The sequence below is a fragment of the Trachypithecus francoisi genome, unplaced genomic scaffold (genome assembly GCF_009764315.1).
Source record: "Trachypithecus francoisi isolate TF-2019V2 unplaced genomic scaffold, Tfra_2.0 Lachesis_group17, whole genome shotgun sequence".
Lineage (NCBI taxonomy): Eukaryota > Metazoa > Chordata > Mammalia > Primates > Cercopithecidae > Trachypithecus > Trachypithecus francoisi.
The window spans coordinates 41202814-41230352 of record NW_022681462.1 but is presented as its reverse complement, the minus strand read 5'-3'; the positions used below and the strand labels follow the sequence as shown (position 1 = coordinate 41230352).

General features: G+C 47.1%; 1 protein-coding gene and 1 long non-coding RNA gene across 2 annotated transcripts in view; one reads left to right on the top strand and one right to left on the bottom strand.

Annotated features, from left to right (window-relative positions):
- Positions 1–3079: 3079 nt before the first annotated feature.
- CHCHD5 (coiled-coil-helix-coiled-coil-helix domain containing 5) lies at positions 3080–7771 on the top strand. Its single transcript, XM_033175447.1, has 4 exons — positions 3080–3288; positions 4613–4753; positions 4839–5004; positions 7595–7771. Coding segments are annotated over exons 1-4 (333 nt in total). The 5' UTR covers positions 3080–3286; the 3' UTR covers positions 7619–7771.
- A 1630-nt stretch (positions 7772–9401) lies between these two features.
- The window catches only part of LOC117062192, a 42066-nt gene continuing 23928 nt past the window's right edge, over positions 9402–27539 (bottom strand). Inside the window, exon 3 of the long non-coding RNA XR_004428249.1 lies at positions 9402–10049. This is a non-coding gene — a long non-coding RNA (uncharacterized LOC117062192). The remainder of the gene's footprint in view (positions 10050–27539) is intronic.

Below are 27539 nucleotides of genomic sequence, written 5' to 3'. Positions count from 1 at the left end.
GAATTTCGCCATGTTGCCCAGGCTGGTCTCAAACTCCTGGGCTCAAGCAGTCTGTCCACCTCGGTTTCCCAAAGTGCTAGGAGTTACAGGGATGAGCCACCACACTTGGCCTATGTTTCTAATGCAGAAGCCACCACCATATGCCACACTTGTGACTCTTTCCCATATCTGTTGTAGTAAAAGAGGCTGCAGGCCTGTAATGTCAGCACTTTGGGAGGCTGACATGGGCGGATCACAGGGTCAGGACTACCAGACCAGCCTGGCCAATATGGTGGAACCCCGTCTCTACTAAAAATACAAAAACTAGCCGGGCATGGTGCGCACGCCTGTGGTCTCAGCTATTCAGGAGGCTGAGGCAGAAGAATCGCTTGAACCCGGGAGGTGGAGGTTGCAGTGAGCTGAGATCGTGCCACTGCACTCCAGCCTGGGTGACAGAGCGAGATGCCGTCTCAAAAAATAAACAAATAACAATAAAAGAAGCTGCAATACATGACACATTGGCAGCACCAACTGCTGCCTGGTGGATGACATCCATCTTTAGACATCCCCACTCCAGGGTTGCTGGGGGTCCATTACCATTGTTTACACTTCTTCAGGTTATGTTATCAGTCCCAGTGCTATCAGTCAACTCTACACTCCTAGGTAGTTCTTGAATCTATAGTTGACCCTTAAACAATGCAGTAGAAAATCCACATATAACTTTTGACTCCCCCAAAACTTAACTACTAATAGCCTGCTGTTGATCTGAAGTCTTACTGATGACATAAACAGTAGATTAACACATATTTTGTATGATATATGCATTATATACTGTATTCTTGCCATAGTAAACTAGAGAGAAAGTGTTATTAAGGAAATTGTAAGGAAGAGAAAATATACTATTCATTAAGTGGAAGTGGATCATCATAAAGGCATCCACCCTTGTCCTCTTCACAGAGTAGGCTGAGGAGCAGGAAGGGGGGTTGGTCTTGCTGTCTCAGAGTGACAGAGGCAGAAGAAAATCCGAGTATAAGTGGATCAGTACACTTTAAATCCATCTTGTTCAAGGGTCAACTGTAAACTGTTTTATTTAATGGGCAACCCACGCACCCAAGTGGTTATAAGTGGTACTACAAAATGTATTATAAAAATACTGTAGATTTTTTTTTTTTTTTTTTGAGACAGAGTCATGCTCTGTCACCCAGGTTGGAGTGCAGTGGTGTGATCTCGGCTCACTACAACCTCTGCAGCAATTCTCGTGCCTCAGCCTCCTGAGTAGCTGGGACTACAGGCACCTGCCACCATGCCTGGCTAATGTTTTGTATTTTTTGTAGAGACAGGGTTTCGCCATGTTAGCCAGGCTGGTCTCGAACTCCTGACCTCCAGTGATCCACCCACCTCAACCTCCCAAAGTGCTGGAATTACAGGCGTGAGCCACTGCACCCAGCTGAACACAATCTTTACCTTCGATGTACTGATTTATGTCTTTGTAATTGCTATCCACCTAAAATGTACAAAACCAAACTGTAATTCTACTGTCTCAGGCACACTTTCTCAGGACCTCTTGAGCCTGTGTTTCCCAGGCCATGGTCACTCATATTGGCTCAAAACAAACCTCTTTAAGACATTTCAGTTTGGTTTTTCTGTTAACAGGTGGTTGATTTTTCCTAGTTCTTTAATGAGATCCCTAGAAACCGGGTTTAAGACAATTGAACTTCTTTTTTGCTTTCGTGGTCAGATTAGAAAATTTCAGAAACTCCCTCCCTGTGTACCTGTGGGCATCCCCACCCCCACACACCAACAAGAAAGGTTAGACAGATCTTCTGAGGTAGCTTCTAGGGCCTTTCAGCATGTCAAAATACATCTTTGGGGTATCCGTTTCTGAGTACCAACAAGGGAACGGGATGGGTTAAGATTTCGTTCTCCCAGTAGAGGAAAATTTAGGGATTCGGTCTACATTTGAAGCCAAAAACAGTTAATCTGACTCCTTCCAGAGCGTTTAAATGTTGATCCCCTCCCCTCTTCTCCCACCAAACATACACTTGGAAGTTTAAGAAGAATGGAGGGATCTCAAGGTGTAAAGCTTTCTGTGCCTATGGCAGATTCAGATGACCAGTGCTGGTCCTCGGATGTCAACTGCCAACCAGGGTAGCTCATGGTTACAGCCTCCCGTAGAGCTCTCACTTATCCAGAACTCCTGAGGCTCAAAGCTCAGTATCAAACTGTTCACTTGCACTATGTGCTCTATGATGTCACTGTCATCATCATCATTTTACAGACACACTGAGACTCCAAGTGGTCGTTACTAGTTCACAGTCAAGTAGCTCTCGTTCATCTTCTTGTTCATCTTCAACTCTATGATTAACTGCAAAGTGTTCTGCTCATTTTGACTAGAGTCTTGAAAGATCTGCAAACTAAATGGCAGGACTGATGCTCAGTTCTCTGACCAGGGGATATCCAGTCTTTTAAGTGGGGAAACTCACGCCCATGTCTAACCTCACACTTTTAAGACAGATGAGAAGGGAGGGGGAAATGTTGCTACACTAGGAGGAATTAATTACAAAGAGAGGAAGTAACTGACTTGATAGTCTTATGGAGTCGGGATTAAACACCATGTCTGTCCTGGCCTACACTAAGGGATGGAGGAACGTCTGGGTCACCCAGGCTGACCAAATGGGAGGCCCACGCCGAATTAGTTCGGCTCTTGGTTTCTCCCTCTTCCCTCCTGTTCCAAGCGCTCGCATGAACCAGGGTGCCAGGAGGACTATCAGCGTCTGCGCAAGGCCGATGGTGGCAGCGTGGCGTTAGGAATCAGGCCCCCTATCCCTGAGTCCAACAGCCTACCGCCACAGCACCCAACCAAAATGGGAACAACATGTTGAGACGCCGCAGCAACAGCAGCCGCTTCCCACCAGCTCCAGTCGGAGATTTGGAGCGCTTGTGTCTGCGACTCAATCCCGTGAGGTGCGGCGCTACTCAGCGGCGCATTCTCTTTGGAGCGGAGGCACCACCGTACTTTCCATTGCTTACTTCCGTTGAACCCCGGGCGCTGCCATGGCAAGCCGGAAATAGGGATAAATCTAGCCAGAAGAGGGCGGAAGTGGCTACTCAGGGCGCCGCCATGACGAGTCGGGACCGGAAGAAGAGGTAGGGCGCCGCCATGACAGATTAGTCCTAAAGGGAAAGGGTTGTTAGTTCAATTGGCTACCGGAAAAAAACAGGCTGGGCTGGGCGCCGCCATGACAACCGATACCGGAAAAGGCGGGTCGTTCCCCCCGGACAGACCTACGCTGGCAAAAGTCTCGAGATGTGAGTAGTGAGAGCGCCTACCGTATACGTGCGGCCGCTCCCCTTCTCTTACCCAGTGATCTAGACCTAGTCTAGGACCTCCGGAATTAGGATCAGCCTCCCTCCTTCTTGGAGATCTGACCCTCAGGATTCAGCGCCTTCCCTCACGAGTTACAACCCTCCGCATGCCCAAGCCCCGCCCTCTAAGCGTTTAGGCCCCGCCCCCTCTCGCAGCGGTTTAGGACTTTGGTCCAGTCACTCTTCACCCAAGCTCTGCCCCCAGTACCCCTGCTCCGGCCCTTCACACCGAAATCCTAAGACTACAGACCTATTTAGGGACCTCTAGGACTCCTACACCCGTCCTCAGAGCTCCAGATTCCTCCCCCTTGATCACCAAACTTTACCTATTGAACCTTCCAGATCTGCCCAGGACCCCAGTCCTCACCTATGGGGTCCATAGACTTGTTCCTAGACCACTCTGACCTTGCCCGGGATTCCCAGAGCACCAACCTCATCCAGGGCTTCCAGACCTCATGCCCCTGGGACTTGAGTCCCGCACCACGGCCTCAGGTTTCATCTTGACTCTTTGGCTAAGACACTCTTCCCCGGGACCTGAGACCCCACCTCCTGGACCTCTAAACCTCACTTTTAGAATCCCCAAACCCATTTAGGGCTCTGAAGCTCTCTCCCTGGAATTCTAGATCTTACTTCTAAGTCCCTAAGTTTTCTCTGCATGATCCTCAGGCCTACTGGGGGATGCCTGGATTTCAAGGCTTGTCTTCTAGGACGCAGAAGGCCTACCTTAGATTAATCAGACCTTGTTTTAGAACCTCCACTCTCTCCCCAGAAGCTCCCCTTCTGCTTTACAAGCCCCAGGGCTAGGCCTCACCTCTACACTTCTTTGGCCCCATCTCAGGATCCTTCAGACTCCCACATCTGCCCTGAACGCCTAGTTATACTTCAGACCCAGACCAGAACTCCCTTTCTTTGCCAAGCACCATAGCTCATGCCTGTAATCCTAGCACTTTGGGAAGTCTAAGTGGGAGGATCACTTGAGCTGAGGGGTTCAATACCAGCCTGGGCAACATAGCAAGACCCTGTCTCTACAAAACATAAAAAATTAGCTGGGCATGGTGGCTTATGCTTGTGGTTCCAGCTACTTAGGAGGTTGAGGCAGGGAGATCACTTGAATCCAGGAGTTGGTGGCTACAGTGAGCTATGATCATGCCACTGCACTCCAGCCTGGGCCACAGTGAGACCCTGTCTCTAAAAAATAAAAAAAAAAAAACGGATTCCCTTGCTTGCCTGCTGCCTGGAATGATCCTCAGCCCATCCTGTCCCACAGGCAGGCAGCTCTGGAGGTCACTGCTCGCTACTGTGGCCGGGAGCTGGAGCAGTATGGCCAGTGTGTGGCGGCCAAGCCGGAATCCTGGCAGCGGGACTGTCACTACCTTAAGATGAGCATTGCCCAATGCACATCCTCCCAGTGAGTGTGGGCAAGTATGAGACAGTGTGGGGGGTGGGCAGTGAGGTGGGAATCTCCCAGAGGCTCAACTGCCCTATCCCCACAGCCCAATCATCCGCCAGATCCGCCAGGCCTGTGCTCAGCCTTTTGAGGCCTTCGAGGAGTGTCTTCGACAGAACGAGGCAGCTGTGGGCAACTGTGCGGAGCATATGCGCCGCTTCCTGCAGTGCGCTGAGCAGGTGCAGCCACCACGCTCACCTACAACTGTGGAGGTAAGAGGGGCTCATCTCAGTTCATCTCTTTTCTCCACAACATCCCCTTCATCCTTCTGGTTTTTCAGGATAAAGACTTAGGAGTCATCCTCAGCCCCACCCCACCACCACACAGGCCTTTGCCATGCATCCAGAATCCAGAACATCATCACTTCTTGCCCCATATAGCCCCTGCTTTAATCCACCACCACCCACACCCTCCACCTCCAGGATACCTGCCCCAGCCTTCTCCCTGGTCTCCCTTCCTCCCTCTTTTCTTGCCTGGGTGAGCATGTTAGAACTGAAATCTGGTCTCATTACACCTATGCTTAAATCTCTCCAGTGGCTTTGTGTCACATTAAGAATAAAATTCCAGGTCCTTGCTGGGTTCTCTGTGTTATTCCCTAGGCTGACTTCATCCACCTCCTCCCTCACCCTCTCTCTCCCACTACTCTTCATCTGCAACTGGAGAGGGGCTGGGCTGAGGTGGCCAAAAAAAAGCTCACTCTTTTAAATGTATCTAATATGTAAGCTAGATATATAGTATATCTGTGATATGTAAGTCTCATGGTTGGGCAATTAGAACAAAAGTCTAAAATGACTCCTGAGGAGAGGCAGTAATGGGAAAAGGTTGAAAAATGCTCTTTTAGATGTTTACTGCCCTCCTCACTGGACTGTGAGCTCCAAAGGTGAAAGTCACATCTTTCCCCAGCCCCTCTGAGCACCCTCTCCTGGGGCCTTCTCTCTGCCCCTGCAGCCCTGTCTTCTCTCTTGGGCCACCAGGCCATCCTTCTCCTGGGCCCTATGCTTCATCTTGACCTTCCAATCGTTCTTGGTGATCATCCTAGACTGATCTCAGAGGAAATCTGACCATGTTCTGCTTCTACTTACAAACCTTTCCATGGTTCTCACTTCCACCAACCCAAGTCTTAATGCCAGCACAGCCCACAGGGCCCTGTGGGATGCAGTCCCTGCAACCCATGGTCCCACCTCTTCCCACTTTCTCCCTTAAGCTCTATGTTCCAGCCCCAGTGAACATGCAGTTACTCAAGTGCACATCTCTGCTGCTTTTGTCCAGCTGTTTCCTTCTGCCGGGACTGCCCTTCCTAATCCATCTCCTGGCTAATTCCTATTCCAGCTTAGATGGCACCTCTCTCAGAAAACCTCCCTGATGTCCCACCCACTCCCCTCCCCTGTCTTCAAGTTCCCAAGGTCCCTGTGCCCCTCCATCAAGGCTCATATCCTATGCCTGTGTCAGGGGAGCTGTTGGCTGAAGATTGGGGTGATGCCCTTCTTACCAGGCCCCATAGGCATTAATTGTTTTTGTAAGGCAGGAATAAGTGATGAGTTCAGACCCCAAGGGCAGAAACTACGACTCCTGAGAGCCGGAAGAAACTTACTTCTCCTCAGAAAACATTACCTAACGATCACATACTGTTCTCAGTCAGCTGTTGGGGACATTTCTCTCTTTCAAGCTTTTTGGGCATATGAACAGTGAAGACCCCATCCTCCTATCTTAGAGCCATTTGCGGCTTCCCTCCCTGGACCAGCAACCAGCCTCTGCCTGTTCTCCCTGTGGCCACCCCTGCCCTGACAGTCTTCTCTCCCCTGGCAGCCAGAGGAGCTTTTAAAAATGGGAATCAGGGCCAGGCGCGGTGGCACATGCCTGTAATCCCAGCACTTGGGGAGGCCGAGGCGGGTGGATCACCTGAGGTCAGGAGTTCGAGACCAGCCTGGCCAACATGATGAAACCCCATCTCTACTGAAAATACAAAATATTAGCCAGGCGTGGTGGCAGGTACCTGTAATCCCAGCTACTAGGGAGGCTGAGGCAGGAGAATTGCTTGAACCCAGGAGGCAGAGATTGCAGTGAGCCAAGATTGCACCATTGCACTCTAGCCTGGGCGATAGAGCGAGACTCTGTCTTCCAAAAAAACACAAAAAACAAAAAACAAACAAGAAAAAAAAACAGGGACTACAGGGACTTAGGTCAGATCTTTCCCCTCTAAAACCTTCTTGTGGCTTTCCAGTGCACTCAGAGTAACTGCAATCAGCTCCTCCTCGTCATCCCGTCTTTCCTGGAGATGGCATCCCAGTTAACGATTTTTGCTTCCTAGCTAGGGGCAGTGAGATGTAGGCCTCCCACGTTGTCTGGTCTACACAATAGCGAACACAAACATTCTCATCTCCTACAGCATGGCATACAGACTTTACAGAATGTCCTGTGTTTTTGTGGCTGACAATTTAAGTGGTACGTGTCCCTCCCATACCACACACGCCTCTGCTCTTTACCCTGATTAAATTTTCTTCATAGAATTTCTCCAGTGTTAACATATTTGTTTTCTGTCTCTCCCTGCTTGAGTCAGAGAGTTTTGCCTGCTGGGTACACGGCAGGTGCTCTGTAAATACAGCAGAATGGCGCCTTCTCTGCCCACCATGACACTTCACCACAGCTGACATTTTCACATGGCTCAGGACCAAGGTCATTGCCTGACACCCTTCTCCCTCCAGACTGTGGGCTCTGCAGGGTCTCCCTCTGTGGTGTCTACATAGGTTCCCCAGGCTGGGCACAGAGGAGGTGCTACTAGTTGTTGATGTGCTTTCTCCACAGGCAAAGCCACTTCCTGCCTCCTGAGGACTCCTCTGACTGCAGGAAAACTGGACATGAATGACTACCCCCCAACCCCCCTCCCCTGCAGAGTGACCAGATGGAGTCCCGAGCCCTGGCCACGGGCCTGGCTTTCCTGGATATCGGGACTTCCAATAAATAAAGACTATGTATACTGGGCTTTGATTCCTGCCATCCATACCTGAGAGGGCCCTAGGAGAGCTGGCTGGGCAGAGTCATCTGTTCCCCAGCTTCACCGGGTGTGCCAAGGAAGCGCCTGGGAAGAGCAGGCCACTGCAGCTGTGCCCCAGGGTTGAGACTACCCTGCCTCCCTTGTGAACTCTGCCACACAGCCGTTTCCTGACTCATGCTCCGTACATGGGGGAAAGACCCTCGCTGCCTTCTACTCTAGCATTCCCCAACTTGTTACATATATATATATATATATATATATATATTTTTTTTTTTTTTCTTTTCTTTTGAGACGGAGTCTCGCTCTGTCGCCCAGGCTGGAATGCAGTGGCCGGATCTCAGCTCACTGCAAGCTCCGCCTCCCGGGTTCACGCCATTCTCCTGCCTCAGCCTCCCGAGTAGCTGGGACTATAGGCGCCTGCCACCTCGCCCGGCTAGTTTTTTGTATTTTTTAGTAGAGACGGGGTTTCACCGTGTTAGCCAGGATGGTCTCGATCTCCTGACCTAGTGATCCGCCCGTCTCAGCCTCCCAAAGTGCTGGGATTACAGGCTTGAGCCACCGCGCCCGGCCTTTTTTTTTTTTTTTTTTAAGAAGGGTCTTGCTCTGTTGCCCAGGCTGGAGCACAGAGGTGCGATGATAGCTCACTGCAGCCTCGAACTTCTGGGCTCCAGCGATCCTCTGCCTCAGCTTCTAGAGTAGCTAGCACTATAAGCGCTTGACACAGTGCCTGGCTGCATTCTCCAAATCTGTATTCAGTTTTCTGGGAGGCTCGCCGGGGGGGTGATAGATAACATGCCTCTTCCCTGCTGAATTCAGAATCAGCTGGGCAACAGTTAGAGGCATTAGGCAATGGAGATGAAAATACTGGCTTTATTATTGAAAACAACTGCATGGAAGGATGTGTGGCTTAGAAGGCTATGCACTGGATTTCTCCCTCCCTTCGTTCCCTCCCTCCCTCCCTCCCTCCCTCCTTCCTTCCTTCCTTCCTTCTCTTTTTCTTTTTTTTTTTTTTGAGACAGAGTCTCACTCTGTAGCCCAGGCTGGAGTGCAGTGGCGCGATCTGGGCTCACTGCAAGCCCCGCCTCCCAGGCCCACGCCATTCTCCTGCCTCAGCCTCCCGAGTAGCTGGGACCACAGGTGCCCACCACCTCGCTCGGCTAATTTTTTGTGTTTTTTTAGTAGAGACGGGGTTTCACCGTGTTAGGCAGGATGGTCTCGATCTCCTGACCTTGTGATTCGCCCGCCTCGGCCTCCCAAAGTGCTGGGATTACAGGCGTGAGCCACCGCGCCCGGCCTTTTTTTTTTGACAGAGTTTCACTCTTGTTGCCCAGGCTGGAGTGCAATGGCATGATCTCAGCTCACCACAACCTCTACCTCCCGAGTTTAAGCAATTCTCTTGCCTCAGTCTCCCAAGTAGCTGGGATTACAGGCGCCCGCCACCATGCCCAGCTAATTTTCGTATTTCTAGTAGAGACAGGATTTCACCATGTTGGTCAGGCTGGTCTCAAACTCCTGACCTCAGGTGATCTCCCTGCCTCAGCCTCCCAAAGTGCTGGGATTATAGGCGCCTGCCACCATGCCCAGCTAATTGTTGTATTTCTAGTAGAGACAGGGTTTCACTATGTTGGTCAGGCTGGTCTTAAACTCCTGACCTTAGGTGATCTCCATATCAGCCTCCCAAAGTGCTGGGATTACAGGCGTGAGCCACCACACCTGACCTCTGCACTGGATTTCTGTTCTTAGTTTCCATTTTTCCAGAAGCCAACTGAGAATTTGAATGCAGATGGTAATTTGAATTTGATTCCAGAAATACTGGTAGACGAATGGAGAAGGGAGACATAGAGAGGAAGGCAGTCAATAAAAGGTGCATTATCAAGTGAGTTACCACTCTGGGCAACTGGGACTCAGTCCCACTGGGGACCTGTGGGGGACTTTACAGAACAACCCAGTTACCCTATCAAGGAGCAAGGGAATTGTGTTTATCTACCAACTTCCCATCTGTCATGAAGGGATATTTTCATGGACATTGACTATCTGGTACTTCTGGCTTGCCCTTTATAGGCCAAGTTCACTTCTGCCATCAGAAGAAGGCCCTAAGCAGAGTATAATGAGATCAAGTGAGCAGCCTTAAACATGCAGAAGAGATGATGAGTGGATCTGGGCAGGCACCAACAGTGGCTGCTGTGGCTTCTTCACGCTTCTCCTCAGGAATACAGGCTCCATGGGCACAGTTGTTTGATACAGGCTCCCCAGTAGGGACTGGTCCTAAAGAACAGAAAGCAGACAGGCATGTATGCAATAGAGAGACCCCTGAGTGCTGAGCTGAGCATGCCCGTGGCCTGCACCCACATTCACCATTCAGACGAGGCCTTCCTCCCTGGAGGTGATCCCAAACCTCTGGAAATTGGAATAACTGGCCATTTGATACCCAAGGGTTATGCTCTGCTTGGAAGAATGAGCCTGGCCTATGGGAGTCTCTCCTAGGGATTAATCTCCAAGACAAAGGAAGTTATTAATTGGTTTAGGAGCCAGGTAGAAATCCCGTAAGTTCAGGATTGCAGGATTGTATACCATTTGTCTGAGCTAGGAGGAAACCCAGGTAGTGGAGCGAGAATTGTGATCAGTTCCTGTAACCTGCCACAATCCCTGGTGGACTGAACAAAGGGGGGCAAACGCCAGAATAAAAGACAAGAGACAAAAGAGTATTGGAAGAAGGGGTCAGGGGGCACCTTGCCTCTAGTGGACAAGGGCCCTGAGCTTTACACAGCGCCCGTATTTATTAGGCAAAAGATATGGTGAGAAGGGAGTAGAAGAAGAGGTCAGCTGCTCGGTCCAGAGTAGGCTTGCAAGACTGCATTCTCTAGATGTCCCAGTAGATAACCTCAAGGAGCTCGGTGGCACCAGAAAGCTATTGCCCTTAGCAAACCTTCTGGGGCAGGCACAGAAGTGAGTTTGCCCACATTCCGTATTCATGATAAACGGTTTGCTGTTTGATCATATAGCCTCAGTGGAATGCTGAGTTCGTCACATCCCACAGGCCTTTGGCTCCCTGCAAGTTCCTGTGGTCCCTGAAAGGGTCTGGATCCTGGTGGCTTTTTGTTTCCAGCTCTCGTTTCTTTGGACTGTGGTGGATGTTTTCAGCCCACTCCACTTGCTTCAGTAAGCTTGAGTGGGGTTCTATGCCATGCAACTAAAAGAAATGTGATTAAAACAGACAAAATGGAGATCCAGAATACACTTTAGAACATCTCTATGTGTCCTCTCTTACAATAGGCTAGACTGGCTTCTTTATATGATGGTCTCAGGGGTCCAAGAGAGTGAAAATGGAAACTTCAGACATCACTTTTACCACCTTCTATTGGTCAAAGAAGTCATAAGCCCAACTCAGATTAAAGAGGTGGGGAGAGTTTACTTCTTGAGAGCATTTGGCTGCAAAAAAATTGTGCCTATATTTAAATTACTGCAAGAACTTCATAGTGTCTCTTCTTGTGTCTGTTTTGATATTTGAAGGTGGGGGTCTTTGGGAGTTAATTAAGATTAGATGAGGTCATCAGGATGGGGCCACCATGATGGGACTGGTGGTTTTTTAAGAAAAGGAAAAAAGACCTCAGCTGGCCTGCTTTTGCTCTTTGAACACATGATGCTCTCTGCCATGTTATCATGCGGCATGGAGGCCCTCACCAGATGCAGGCACCATGCCCTTGGACTTCCCAGTCTCTAGAACTATAAGAAATAAATTTCTTTTTAGTAAATTACCCTGTCTATTGTATTCTGCTTTAGCAACAGAAAATAGACTAAAACAAACATCTACATTTTCAAATTGCCATCAACTTGTTAATAATATCTTTATAGTATCTTTTTAAGGTTTGTAGAGTCTGTAGTGATAACTCCCTTTTCATTTCTGACATTGTTTATTTGTATGCTTTTCCTTTTTTTGATCGATTTTCAGAGATGGTTATCAATTTTGTTAATCTTCACAGAAATTACTTTTGACTTTGTTGACACTTTATTTTGTACATTTGTTTTTAACTAGTTATCTTCTTTTCTTTTCTTTTTTTTTTTTGTGAGACAGTGTCTCACTCTGTTACCCAGGCTAGAGTGCTGTGGCATGATCTCGGCTCACTGCAACCTCCACTCCACCTCCCAGGTTAAGTGATTTTCCTGCCTCAGCCTCCTGAGTAGCTGGGATTACAGGCACCTGCCACCACACCTGGCTGGTTTTTGTATTTTTAGTAGAGACAGGGTTTCACCATGTTGGCCAGGCTGGTTTCAAACTCCTGACCTCGTGGTCCACCCACCTTGGCCTCCCACAGTGCTGGAATTACAGGCGTGAGCCACCATGTCCAGCTAGTTCTCTTATTTTCTTCTTTCTTTAGATTTAATTGTCTGTTTCTACCTTTTTGAAATGAATGTTTAGCTCACTGGTTTTCAGCCTTTTTTCTTCTCTTTCTTTCTTTAGACGGAATCTCGCCTGTTGCCCAGGCTGGAGTGCAGTGGCACGATCTTGGCTCACTGCAAGCTCTACCTCCCAGGTTCATGCCATTCTCCTGCCTCAGCCTCCCGAGTAGCTGGGACCATAGGCACCCGCCACCACACCCAGCTAATTTTTGGTATTTTTAGTAGAGACGGGGTTTCACTGTGTTAGCCAGGATGGTCTTGATCTCCTGACCTCGTGATCCACTGCATCCAGCTTTCTTTTCTAATACACTTAAATTTACCACAAAGTGTGACTTTCTGGTTTTTTTTCTTTTTTTTTGCAAGATATGTAATTTCACTTGTCCCATAACTGTGAAGAAATAACAAATCGTTCTTCAAAATAGAAGATAAAGTAGCTACAGTAACAACAAAAACCCACGAGTGCATTGCTGCAACTTAGCCAACAGTCTCGTTTCCTTCTTGCTATCTCTGCCAACAGGAGTCCTGCTCCTTGAATGTCTTTTTCTTTCACTCCTCCTTTTGCTCCTTATTTTCTCTTCTCTACTCTCTTTTGATTTCTCCATTGACCTCAGATTATTTAGCAGTTTAGAGTCATATTTCTTAATTTCTAAACATAAGGAGGGTTTTTTGTTTTTAGTTATCTTGCCTAATTGCAATTGAGTTGGGAACATTTTATATGATTTTAATCTTTTGAAATGTGTCGAGCCTTTATGGTTTGGCATATGCTCAGCTTTTGTTTATGTGCCATATGTGCTTGAATCATAATCCTTGGTTCATGATGCACTGTCTTAGCTCGGGTTCCCCCAGAAGCAGACCCTGGGACAGAGAATTAGAGGTTAATCCCAGTAAGCATTAACTAGGGCAGTGGGAAGTGAGACAGGGACAGTCGTCTTGAGTAAAATTTTCCTTACTGTTTTAACAGGTGTCAGAATAAATTTTTAGTGGCCCTCCACATTTCCACTCTTCTTTCTTCTTTACATGGACTCTGCAGGTTTCCTCCTAGCTCTCTAGCTATGCCTCCCCCTTCTCCCACCCAGCTGTGACATAATGATTTTCTTCAAGGCTTACAGCAGGCCTCTTCTTATTCTCTACTCTGTGCAGTGATCTCCTTCATAGAGAATATCAGATAAGTCATTGGTTCACAGATGGTTATCTCTAGTCCTGGCTTCTGCCTTGGGCTTAAACCTGCTGCCATAGACCTTCACATAGATTTCTCAAAGGGAGCACTCAGTCCCAAGGTGTCCGGAATTGCAGGCATTATTTTCCCCAGCTTGTCATTCTCACCACCATTTCTTTGCACCCTGCCCCTGCAGAAGGTTTGGTATTGTTACTGCTGTTGCTGTCCTTTTTCCTAGAAGGCCTCACTCTGTCTTAAGCCTGGATATACAATTCCCCTTTTGTTCATTTTATTTATTTATTTATTTTATAGCCTGGGTATACAGTTCCCCTTTTGTTCATTTTATTTATTTATTTATTTTATAGCCTGGGTATACAGTTCCCCTTTTGTTCATTTTATATATTTGTTTGTTTATGAGATGGGGTCTCACTCTGTTGACCAGGCTGTAGTGCAGTGGCGTGATCTTGGCTCACTGCAGCCGCCACCTCCTGGGCTCAGATGATCCTCCCACCTCAGCCTCCTGAGTAGATAAGACTACAGGCACGAGCCACCACGCCCAGGTAATTTTTGTCTTTTTAGTAGAGATGGGGTTTCACCATGTTGTCCAGGCTGTTCTCTAACTCCTGAGCTCAAGAAATCTGCCTGCTTCAGCCTCCCAAAGTGCTGAGATTACAGGAGTGAACCACCATGACCAGCCCCTTTTGTTAATTTTAAAGCTGAAATGAGGACTCAATTAATTTTATTGTAGTCTTGTCTGGTGAGGGGTGATTCTTCACCCTTGCTGCCGTCCCTCACACTCTTCCTATTTTCTAAATAAGCAGTCAGTCATTTAGATCACATCACCTGCATGAATAAAAGCCCTTCATGTCGGCTGCATTCTTCAGGCTTTTAACTTCTTGCAGTTCACCAGTTGCATCTAGTTACATCTGTGGATTCCTGCACCATTGCAGATGCGAAGCAGGAGAAAAGAAGAAAAGAAGTATTTCTTTTCTTTTCTTTTTCTGAGACAGAATCTCACTCTATAGCCCAGGATGGAATGCAGTGGCGTGGTCTCGGCTCACTGCAAGGACCGTTTCCTGGGTTCAAGCAGTACTCCTGCCTCAACCTCCTGAGTAGCTGGGATTACAGATGTGCACCACCACAGCCAGCTAATTTTTTTGTATTTTTAGTATAGACGGGGTTTCACCATGTTGGCCAGGCTGGTCTCAAACTCCTGACCTCGAGTGATCTGCCCTCCTCGGCCTCTCAAAGTGCTGGGATTCCAGGCGTGAGCCACTGCACCCGGCCTTCATTTTTGTTTTGAAGGAATTGCCTCCTACCCCTTAAGTCCTACAGTCCCTGAACTTGACCTTATCTGCAGCAAAGATGAGAAAGGTGGAAGGTATGATAAAAGGAGAAAATACTTGCCACTGTTTTCTAAATTAACCCATTAAATTAAAATTTAACATTTTCTGCATTTCCTGATCCCAGTCCTGTCTTTTACTCAGTTGTGGGCATGCACTTTTTCTTCTTCTTTTTTTTTTTTTTTGAGATGGAGTCTCGCTCTGTTGCCAGGCTGAAGTGCAATGGCGCAATCTTGGCTCACTGCAACCTCCACCTCCCAGATTCAAGCAATTCTCCTGCTTCAGCCTCCTGAGTAGCTGGGACTACAGGCACGCACCACCACGCCCAGATAATTTTTGTATTTTTAGTAGACATAGGGTTTCACCATGTTGGCCAGGATGGTCTCAAACTCCTGACCTGGTGATCCCCTTGCCTCGGCCTCCCAAAGTGCTGGGATTACAGGCGTGAGTCACCGTGCCTGGCCTGGGCATGCACATTTTATGGATCTTAACTCGACTTTTAAATTTTCTTTGAGAATTTGGGAATTTTATGAAAGTGCTTTGTTAGTTTCTGTTAGTGTCCTCTATATCCAAAATTCTCCTTAAAGAATGCCGTCTCCCATCTCTCAAGAATTTATGAATTCAGGCTTGGCACGGTGGCTCACGCCTGCAATCCCAGCACTTTGGGAGGCAAGGTGAGCTGATCATTTGAGGTTAGGAGTTCAAGACCAGCTTTGCCAACATGGTGAGACCCCGTCTGTACTAAAAAACCAAAAATTAGCTGGGCATGGTGGCAGGTGCCTGTAATCCCAGCTATGAGGGAGGCTGAGGTAGCAGAATCACTTGAGCCCAGGAGGTGGAGGTTGCAGTGAGCCGGGATCATGACACCACTGCACTCCAGCATGGGCGACAGAATGAGACTCTGTCTCAAAAAAAAAAAAAAAAAAAAGAATTTATGAATTCAGATTGTGCGCAGGAAGAAAATCATGTGACTGTCCTTCCTAACAAGGAGAGGCCTTCCCTGGCCTTGCTCCCCTTGGGCTGCCATCTGCATGGGGCTTTCGTAGGTATCAAGGTCACCTGCTTTTGGAGAGATGCCAGAAGTGGAAGTGTCAGGCAGACCATGTTTTCATTCTACTTGTCTATATTAGATCAAAGTCAGAGAGAGGCCGGGCGCGGTGGCTCACGCCTGTAATCCCAGCACTTTGGGAGGCCGAGGCGGGCGGATCACAAGGTCAGGAGATCGAGACCATGGTGAAACCCCGTCTCTACTAAAAATACAAAAAAATTAGCCGGGCGCGGTTGCGGGCGCCTGTAGTCCCAGCTACTCAGGAGGCTGAGGCAGGAGAATGGCGTGAACCCGGGAGGCGGAGCTTGCAGTGAGCCGAGATCGCGCCACTGCACTCCAGCCTGGGCGGCAGAGCGAGACTCCGCCTCAAAAACAAAACAAAAAACAAAGTCAGAGAGAGACTCTCAGTTCATAGAGGGAACACTTTATAACCTGTGTTTCTGGAGGAGAATCACATGCCAAGTGGAATCACCTTGAAGCAAGGCTTGTGTGCCCGGGGTGGTGGCTCATGCCTGTAATCCCACCACTTTGGGAGACTGAAGCAGATGGATCACTTGAGGTCAGGAGTTTGAGACCAGCCTGGCCAACATGGTGAAACCCTATCTCTACTGAAAAATACAAAAATTAGCTAGGCATGGTGGTACATGCCTGTAATCCCAGCTACTCGGGAGGCTGAGACAGGAGAATCACTTGAACCCAGGAGGCAGAGGTTGCATTGAGCCAAGATCGTGCCACTAAACTCCAGTCTGAGCTACAGAACAAGACTCCATCTCAAAAATAAATAAATAAATAAATAAATAAATAAATGGCAGTTCGAGACCAGGCTGACCAATATGATGACCATCTCTACTAAAAATACAAACTTAGCCAGGCGTGGTGGCGCATGCCTGTGATCCCAGCTACTTGGGAGACTGAGGCAGGAGAATCACTTGAACCTGGGAGGCAGAGGTTGCAGTGAACTGAGATCATGCCATTGTACTCCAGCCTGGGCGACAAGAGTGAAATTCTGTCTCAGAAATAATTAAAAAAAAAAGAAGAAGAAGAAAAGTGGAAACGTTTAGTAGATAATAATCACATTCCCAGTTATCAACTCTTTCCCTGTGTCAGTATTAAACATTCCCACCTCCACCTTCATCACATACCCTGTTAGAGGAGGGTGCTTCCCTGACCCACAGCCAGGGCTGGCTGGTGAGACTTGTGTTAGCCAATGGAAGGTGAAAAGATGTGACATATGCCACATCTGGGCAGAAGTTTTAAATTGCATGCGTCTTGTAGTTTTGCATTTTGTGTTTCCTCTCTATGTTGTGGGAGTCGCCTTAGAGCACCATGCTCATTCAGCCTGGGATCAGGAATGAGAATAGAAACTGAGCAGAGAGGCCGGGCGCGGTGGCTCAAGCCTGTAATCCCAGCACTTTGGGAGGCCGAGACGGGTGGATCGCGAGGTCAGGAGATCGAGACTATCCTGGCTGACACGGTGAAACCCCGTCTCTACTAAAAAATACAAAAAAAAAACTAGCCGGGTGAGGTGGCGGGCCCCTGTAGTCCCAGCTACTCGGGAGGCTGAGGCAGGAGAATGGCGTAAACCCGGGAGGCGGAGCTTGCAGTGAGCTGAGATCCGGCCACTGCACTCCAGCCTGGGCGACAGAGCGAGACTCTGTCTCAAAAAAAAAAAAAAAAAAAAAAAGAAACTGAGCAGAGATACAGGTCAACCTCAGTACTCATTTAAATGATCAAGAACTACATGCTTGTTGTTGTAAGCCACTGAGATACTGTGGTTATTTGTTACAGCAGCAACACCTCGTGATCCAATAGGAACAGGCAACTTAACAAAAGAGGAAAGGAAAAATATGCAATCTCTCTAACCATTTGAGAAGTGTAGATTCCAGTGACATTTTTGGTCCTTCAGATGGGCAAAACTAAAAAGTCTGATAATATCTAATGTTGGCAAGAAAATGTAGAACTAGGCTGGGTGCAGTGGCTCACACCTGTAATCCAATCATGTTGGGAGGCCGAGGTGGGTAGATCATTTGACACCAGGAGTTTGAGACCAGCCTGACCAACATGGAGAAATCCTGTCTCTACTAACAATACAAAAATTAGCTGGACGTGGCAGTGCATGCCTGTAATCCCAGCTACAGCTACTCCGGAGGCTGAGGAGCAAGAATTGCTGGAACTCAGGAGGTGGAGTTGAGATCATACCACTGCACTCCAGCCTGGGTGACGCAGCAAAACTCTCTCTCAAGAAAAAAAAAAAAAAGAGAGAAAAGAAAAACAAAATGTAGGCCAGGCACAGTGGCTCACACCTATAATCCCAGAACTTTGGGAGGCCGAGGCGGGCGAATCACCTGAAGTCAGGAGTTCAAGACCAGCCTGACCAACATGGAGAAACCCCGTCTCTACTAAAAATACAAAAATTAGCCGGGGGTGGTGGCACATGCCTATAGTCCCAGTTACTCGGGAGGCTGAAGCAGGAGAATCGCATGAACCCGGGAGGCAGAGGTTGCGGTGAGCCAAGATCGCACCATTGTACTCCAGCCTGGGCAACAAGAGCGAAACACTGTCTCAGAAGAAAAAACAAAAATAAATAAAGAAAAATTAAAAAGAAAAGAAAATGTAGAAATAGGGCCAAGCGTGGTGGCTCACACCTATAATCCCAGCACTTTAGGGAGCCAAAGTGGGAGGATAGCTTGAGGCCAGAAATTTGGGACCAGCCTGGGCAACATAGTGAGACCCCATCTCTAAAAAAATAAAAATAAAATTAAGTAGAAAGTGTAGAAATAGGTACCTCATAAGCTATTGTTCATGGTACCCACATTTTGGAGGAAAATTGGTGATACATTCCAGACTGTGCATGCATGTTTGTGCCCAAGTCCATCTGGGACTGGGAGAGGAACTGAAATCACAAGAGAAATATTCAAGGGGTTCTTGCATTCTCTTTCTGTTATTTGAAATCTTGTGATAATTAATTTATGTATTGCTTCAACAATTAGTAGTAAGCTTAATTTTTTTTTTTTTTTTTTTTGACAGAGTTTTGCTCTTGTTGCCCAGGCTGGAGTGCAATGATGCAATCTTGGCTCACTGTAACCTCTGCCTCCTGGGTTCAGGCGATTCTCCTGCCTCAGCCTCCCGAGTAGCTGGGATTACAGGTGCCTGCCACCACGTCCGGCTGATTTTTGTATTTTTAGTAGAGATGGGGTTTCGCCATGTTGGCCAGGCTGGTCTTGAAATCCTGATCTCAGGTGATCTGCCTGCCTTGGCCTCCCAGTGTGCTGGAATTGCAGGCGTGTGCCACCACGCCTGGCCAACTTTTTTTTTTTTTTCTTTATTATTTATTCCTAATTACTTTGAATCATGCTAGTTCATGTGGTCTTTAAAATTTTCTACTCTTTTTGATTAATTTTTATGTTTTAGTCTTGGGTTGATTGACATTTTAATGTTAATTCTTTTGTTGCCATCATTTAGATATTTGTACCTTTCTTTTGAAGTTATACCTATCCTTAATGACTAATTTATTTCTAAAAACCTTGCTGCTAAGTGACAAACCTGCATATGAAAAAAATATTTCTATTAATTTTAATGTGAAAATATATCATTTCTCTCAATCCAAGACACGTGAATAATTTTAATAGGAAAAAAACAACCAAATAAAACATGTTATGTGAATAGTAACAACAATTTTTTTTTCTTTTTTTGACGGAGTCTCCCTCTGTCTCCCAGACTGGAGTGTAGTGGCACTATCTTGGCCCACTGCAACCTCCGCCTCCCGGGTTCAAGCAACTCTCCTGCCTCAGTCTCCTGAGTAGCTGGGGCTACAGGCACACACCACCACGTCTGGCTAATTTTTGTATTTTTAGTACAGACAGGGTTTCACCATGTTGGTCAGGTTGGTCTCAAACTCCTGACCTCGTGATCCACCCGCTTCAGCCTCCAAAAGTGATGGGATTACAGGCGTGAGCCACCGCTCCCGGCCCAACAATTTTAATGTAAATAAATATTCTGTGCATAGAACTTCGTGCAATGTAGATATGTTGCCCTCCCCAAAAGAGGAACTCAGGACCTGACCATGGGGGAAGGTGCATTTTTCATCTTGCACCATTGTCCTCACCAATTTTTTAATCTTTTTTTTTTTTTTTTTTTTTTTTTGAGACGGAGTCTTGCTCTGTGGCCCAGGCTGGAGTGCAGTGGCCGGATCTCGGCTCACTGCAAGCTCCGCCTCCCGAGTTTACGCCATTCTCCTGCCTCAGCCTCCCGGGTAGCTGGGACTACAGGCGCCCTCTACCTCGCCGGCTAGTTTTTTTGTATTTTTTAGTAGAGACGGGGTTTCACAGTGTTAGCCAGGATGGTCTGGATCTGCTAACCTCGTGATCCGCCCGTCTCGGCCTCCCAAAGTGCTGGGATTACAGGCTTGAGCCACCGCGCCCGGCCTCAATTTTTTAATCTTTTGGGAGCTCTTGATTACACTGCCCTCAAACTTTACAGAAAATAAACTTATAGCACCCGAAATACGTTTGAAACAAAATTAAGGCTGAGCAAGGGCGTTTCCTAGCATGGAAGCGTGCATGGAATTAAGATGCTGACTCCGCTGCCGACCAGGAGGTGGTGCTGTCCCACACAGACCAGAGGCAGCTGCTTCCACATCAGGCCTCCGGCTGGGAACTGTACATGGAGATTTTGGGGTGTGTCTTTGCTGGAAACCCTAAGGTCAAGTATTACTTCTTACAGTGCACTTATTTAGTGTGTTTTTGGGCAGTCATTATACTGTAAAAAGGGAGTCATTACAAAAAGTGCTATAACTTTAGTTATTAACTGAATGGTGTTATGTGAAGTCCATAGCCCTGTATTTTAAAGGTACATAGTTTATTCTTTCTACTTCTTAGGTTGGACATTGACTACACAAGTGTTTATTATATCATTTTTAAAAACACAAAATAAATGAAAGGAGGGTATGCAGAGAATGGTGATGAGAGTGCATTATGAAAAAAGATTTTGATCCGTCTAATTCTGAGCTCTCTTGAGGTACGAAAATTAGAAAGAAGGAATTAGTAAAATTAAAACCTGATGTGAATAAAACAGGAAATAAAAACAAGGCAAAAAATGATTGAAAGGATTAATCCCAAATTGCTTCTTTCAGGAAAAACTATATGTACCCTTCAGGAGACTGAATAAAGATAAAGAAAGTAAAGGGTTAAAAAGAGATGCATTTAGAAATCAGAAAGGAATGTAATCAGAAGTTGTCTGGAGGCTACTGCATGCCATTCTAGTAAAAATATTTCCTGCTGAACTTCTAAGGATCATATTTGACACAAGATGTAGAAAACACAAGTGTCCTAGTTACTGTGGGAAAGTTCGGAAAGGTGATCAAAAAACATTGTTTTTGTTTTTGAGATGGAGTCTCACTGTGTTGCCCAGGCTGGAATGCAATGGCACGATCTCGGCTCACTGCAATCTCTGCCTCTCAGGTGCAAGCGATTCTCCTGCCTCAGCCTCCCGAGTAGCTGAGATTACAGGCATGCACCACTACGTCCCACTAATTTTTATATATTTATTAGAGACGGTCTCACCATGTTGGCCATGCTGGTCTCAAACTCCTGGCGTCGTGATCTGCCCCCCTCTGCCTCCCAAAGTGCTGGGATTACAGGCATGTGCTACTGTGCCCAGCCAAAAAAAAAAAAAAAAACCAGGTATATATATGTGTATATATATATATATATATATACACACACACATATACATATATGTGTGTGTATGTATGTGTGTGTGTGTGTGTGTGTGTATATATATATATATATATAAAATCTTTATTCAGATTTTCCTCTTGTGGACATTTTGCCTTATTTGCTATATTGCTGTTCTTTCTCTCTGTTCTTTTATTTTTGGAGACAGCATCTTGCTATTTTTCAGGGGGCAACAGCAGTGGTGTGATCATGCAGCCTTGACCTCCTGGGCTCAAGTGATCTTCCTGTCTCAGCCTCCCAAGTAGCTGGGACCACAGGTATACACCACTATACCCAGCTAATTTTTTTTTGGTAGGGGTCTTGCTATGTTTCCCAGGCTGTTCTCAAACTCCTGGGCTCAAGGAATCCTCCCACCTCAGCCTCCCAAAGGGCTGGGATCACCCATGTAAGTCACTGTGCCCGGCCTCTCTCTGTTCTTAACATTTTTTTTTTCCTTGAACAATTTGAGACTGTGTTGCAGACATCGTGGTCCTTTACCCCGGATGTAGTGTAGAGTACACTATTGAGGGAGCTTCTGGTATCAATGGGAAACTCACTGGTGGAGTCTCCATAGGCCACACTCCGAGTGACAGTGAGATACGATGCCATTAAACTGGGCTCCCTAGGGTTAATGGGAGTGACAGGATTCTGAAATAGCAGAGGCAGGTGGAGGCACTTAACCATCAGAGGCAAAGTGAGTATAATTATTGGAATGAGCAGCAAGCTTGGACTGGCAGTCAGGGCGTTGTGATATGCAGATACCTGTGGCAATGGCCAATGGTCCACACGGTCCCTTGGGGGGAACAGCATCCCATGAGGGATATTGCCTAGAGTATTATTTGACTGTATAACCAGGAAAAATGAAGATCTGGGGAGTAAAGCCCTATGTCATCCTCCACAATGAAAATCACAAGTCTGGCCAGGCACTATGGCTCATACCTGTAATCCCAGCACTTTGGGAGGCTAAGGTGGGTGGATCACTTGAGGTCAGGAGTTCAAGACTAGCCTGGCCAATATGGTGAAACCCCATCTCTATTAAAATACAAAAATTAGCCAGGCATGGTGGTGGGCACCTGTAACCTCAGCTACTCAGGAGGCTGAGGCAGGAGAATCGCTTGAACCTAGGAGGCGGAGGTTGCAGTAACCCGAGATCATGCCATTGCACTCCAGCCTGGGCAATAGAGCAAGACTCCATCTCAAAAAAAAAAAAAAAAGAAAGAAAGAAAAAAAAGAAAATCACACATCAGTTCTCAAGCTCAGTCCCCGTTGACAGAAGGGCAGCCCAGTTCCCTCTGAGGAGGGACCCAACAATGCTACTGCAAATATATGCAGCAAGTATTCCTCCAGTTCTTTGTTAAAGGGACCGAGCCATGTTCTAGAGTAACTGTCCACTATAGAAAGGGAAGTACTTAGATTTCTCAAGGGCTATGGAGTACCAGGTTCATGAAATCGGTACCAGAGAATCTGAAATGCCGCTATAGATCCCTGCCTAGAGTGGGCACAGGAGGCAAGGTAATAAGCGGAGTCCTGCCTCATGTTTGTCTCATGTTTGACTAGTGGACCCACACTTCCCTCTTGATGTTATTTCCAGGTCTCTTAATTGGGGTGGATATACTTAGTGGGTAGCAGAACTTGAATATTACTTCTCTCACCAATTATGTTAGGAAGGTCCAAGCATCAAGTGTCAAGATGAGAAATAAAAAACAATATCACATTCTGGAGAATGCAATTCTGGAGAATTGCAGAGATCAGCACCTCCATCAAATATTAAAGATGCAGGATGATGGTTCCTATCATATCCCCATTTGGCTCACATATTCAAAAAACCACATGGATTGTGGTGGATGACTGTGGACTTCCATGGACTTAACCAAGTGATAGCTGAAATTGTAGCTGCTAGGCTGGCTCTTTACCTGAACAGATCGATACAGCCTGTGGCACTTGGCCTGCCGCTATTGAGCTGATAAACGCATTCTTTTCAATCCTCATCAGTAAAGAGACTCAAAGTTGTTTTGTTCATATGTAGGAAAGGCAGCAGAATAGATTTACCATCTTGCCCCAGTGCTATGGTAACTCTTCTCCTCTCTATCACAGTATGAGCCACAGGGACCTGATCATCTTGACATTCAATAGAATATAATGCTAGCTGGACTTGGTTGAACAAAATATGGCAAGTACTCTGAATGACCAGATGCCAGTTGGTGGGAGACAAGACTCCCCTCCCCTAAAATTCAGAGGCGTTGCCATATTGGTGACATTTGTAGGGGTCCACTGGTCTGAAACAAGTTGATGTGCCTCAAGTACCCCCTATTGCCAACAAAGAGGCTGGAGCAAAACTATGCCTTCTCTAACAGACAATTATTTGCCATTCATTTGAAAAGCAATTCTTGTCATACCACTGGGCCCTAAAAGAGATTGTGAAATTGACCATGGGGCATCCAGTGACTTTGCACCTGGAGCTGCCTTTCAAGTATGATAGAGATGGTCATTCAGGAGCAGGTCGAGAACATAAGTAAGTTAAATGGACACATGGCCCAGATCCCCAGGTCATCCACCTCGGTTGCATTGAAGCCATTCACTCAGCTGATGTCTATAGCCTCAGGTAGGTGTATATGATCAACTGATGGAACCATCTTTGGCCTTGTTGATGTGAGCTGAAGTAGACTGCTGTCCACTGAAATAGACTGCTATCATACTACAGCCCTACGCAAGGTGGCCCTCAAAATAGTCATGAGGGGTTATCTTCCCAGCCATCAGAGCTGAGTAGTGTATTTGGCCATCCACTTTGTACAGAGGGAGAAGAGGCCTGAAGTAGGTATGAGTATGGACTCCTGAGCTGTGGCAAATGGCTTGGCTATTTGGTCAGCGACCTGGAAGGACCAAATTAGGAAAGAGGGAGACAAGGAGATTTTATATTTTTAGTAGAGATGCAGTTTTGCCACGTTGGCCAGGCTGGTCTCAAACTCCTAACCTCAGGTGATCCACCCGCCTCGGCCTCCCAAAGTGCTGGGATTTCAGGTGTGAGCCACCATGCCTGGCCTAATAATTATTAACTCTAGATATTTTGACATTCATAATCAACATGTATAAAATTAATTAATAGCTCTACTGTCCTTCAACTATACAAGGATATTTGATTACATTAACCTCACATTCTCGCCTCCTTACATGCTGTGTTTCTCTTGTTCTTTGGGGCCCAGAAGACATTCTTACAGTGTACTGTACCATCAGTGTTCTTTGTTCTTTCCTGCATCTCTGATCTTCCTGGATTGCTCTTCTGCATAAACACATCCTTAAGAATTTATGGCAGTTCTTTTTGGAGCAAACCCTCTATATTGTTAGCCTGAAAATGTATTTTACTGTCATTCTTAAAATATATTTTTGTTGAATATATAATTCCAAGTGAACAGTCTATGTAGAAAAAAGTTAACACAGCAGGCCTGAGCCTGCTATTCTCAGAAAAGTCGGCTTGCAAGGTTGGCCCTTGGCTGGCATCTAGTCAGTTGGATTTCCATCATTCTCTAATCAGAGTGTCTCACTGTATCTAAACTGTCTGTACAGTGTGGCTTATGCTGAACACCTCTTTTCCTGCTGGGAGTCTAGAATTTTGGTGCATGCCAGACAGTGGATGCCAATGTAAGTACCTTCCCCGCATTAAAACCTTACACACTGAGTCTCTAATGAGCCTCCCTGGTAGACAATGTTTCACATGTGTTGTCATAACCTGTTGCTGGAGGAATTACATGCATCCTGTGGATTCCATTGGGAAAGGACTCTTGGAAGCTTGTGTTGCACCCAGTAGGAGCTTGACCTGGCCTGGTACCCCATGTATTACCTGGCTCCTTTAATGATGATGTTTGAGTCTCTGATTTTCATTGTTAACTTGGATCCTGTGTCCAATAGTTCCTGAAATGTCCGATTATTCCCTTTTCCCCAGTGTACATTTACCTGAGTACATGTCCTCAGGTCTTTCTGGAGAAGGAATGGAGGGAATCATTACCACATACATTTGCCATGATGTTGTAGGATCCTCTCTTATGTGGCCCGGCATCCCCTTCAGTCAAGGGGTGCTGACTCAGGTCTAGAAACTGATCAAAGGATCGTAATTTTGTATTGAGCTGTGTCTTGAGCCTTTGTCATCTTTCCTGATTCCCTCTGATTGCATACATTAAGCTGTATCTTGCCCTTAGGAAAAGTATGTCCTATTATCATCTCTATAATTCTCTCTCTCTCTCTTTTATTTTTTATTTTTGAGACAGAATCTTATTCTGTTACCCAGGCTGGAGTGCAATGGCACTATCTTGGCTCACTGCAACCTCTGCCTCCTGGGTTCAAGCGATTCTCCTGCCTCAGCCTCCTGAGCAGTAGGAATTATAGGTGCCCACCACCATGCCCGGCTACTTTTTTGTATTTTTTAGTAGAGACGGGGGTGTTTCACCATGTTGGCCAGGCTGGTCTTGAACTCCTGACCTCAGGTGATCCACCCGCCTAGGCCTCCCAAAGTGCTGGAATTACAGGCGTGAGCCATGGTGCCTGGCCCATCTCTATAATTCTCTGTGGGAACAGACTCCCCTGCCTGTCATACACTACATCTGTTCTTGCCATGTATGACAGCAATCTCATCCAGCTTCCTTCTGGCAGTGAAGTGTTGTCACCTGGCCTCTATTATTTCAGGACTCATCCTCATTAGTATTGGGAACACAGCTCTGTAACAGCATCTGCCACTATCAGCCCACAGTCACCACCAAGCTTCTTGCTGATGTTGGTGGCCCCATTCATCAGCACATTCCTCCTCACTTGGATAAACAGAAGGTGCCCACGGCTCTCCTGTGGACTGTGGTGACCTGGTGAGTTTTCTGTCCTCAGTAGTATATCCACTCCAGCATGCCCGCTTCTCTGAGTCATCTCATCCCTGTATCCACTGTTGCACCGCAGTTCTGGCAGTTCTACTGTCATGGCGGATACTGCTTTTTCCTAACTTCCATGAGACTGTTGAGTGGAGTGTTAGTACTATCTTCACCTCCTTGCTAAGGTGAGAATCCCATACCCCACAGCAGCATTCTCGCATCAACAAACTTCCCTTTATCCAACTTTGTCCCACTTAATGCAGCATGAGGAGAGCCAGCCCCGTATGTGTCTCCCCAGCACCTGCTGGACATTTGGCCACATCCTGCAGTTCCTTCGGTGTGTATCATTCTTTCCTCCCTAAGCAGACCGAGTATCTTCTTGTCAGGTGGCCAAGCAGCAGCCCCCAAGCAGCAGCCTGGGGGAGCCACAGCTGCTATGCATCAAGCACAAGGCAAGGCCTGGCTGACATGCATGGTCAGGAAAGCAACAAGGAGCCATTTTTTAGATCAGGCAGTTTATATTACTTATACAGATGGTGAAAGCGCAAGTAGACAGAGGTGCCAGGTCCCCGTGGCCCTTGCACAGAGCAACACCAAAACAAAAGAGGCCAAATGGCAGCAACATGAGTGCCACATGAAGCCCATACCACACTGCAGCCAAGCAGCTTTAGAGGTGGTAGCTATGTGCATGCTGTCAGGGATGGGAAGGTATAATTCTAGGTGGTCCCCAATTCCCACTGCCTTGTATACATGCCTTCTATAATCGCCTCCCCTCGAGTGCGGGTGCCAATTCTAAGCTACAGCCAAGTGTTTCCCGCTTCCTTCCTAAGCTACAGCCAAGCCTGCCTGCCTGCCTGCCTGCCTGCCTGCCTTCCTTCCTTCCTTCCTTCCTTCCTTCCTTCCCTCCCTCCCTCCTAAGCTACAGTCAAGCTTGCCTTCCTTCCTCCCCTCCCTCCTTCTTTTCCCTCCCTCCCTCCTTTTCCCTCCCCTCGCCTCCCCTCCCCTTCCTTTCCCTTCCCTTCACTTTCCTCCTTCTCCCTCACTTCCCCTCCCCTCGCCTCCCCTCCCCTTGCCTTCTCTTGCCTTCCCTTCCCTTCCTCTTTCTTTTGACAGAGTCTTGCTCTGTTGCCCAGGCTGGAGTGCAGTGGTGTGATCTCATCTCACTGCCTCAGCCTCCTGAGTAGCTGTGATTACAGGCATGCACCACCACACCCAGCTTATTTATTTTATTTTTTTTGGAGATGGAGTC

What these genes read in the sequence shown, in the direction of transcription:
- CHCHD5 (XM_033175447.1), top strand. An exon ending in GCCCAATGCACATCCTCCCA is followed by an intron (nt 4,754 to 4,838) that starts GTGAGTGTGGGC and finishes CTATCCCCACAG; the next exon opens with CCCAATCATCCGCCAGATCC. An exon ending in GCTCACCTACAACTGTGGAG is followed by an intron (nt 5,005 to 7,594) that starts GTAAGAGGGGCT and finishes CTTTCTCCACAG; the next exon opens with GCAAAGCCACTTCCTGCCTC.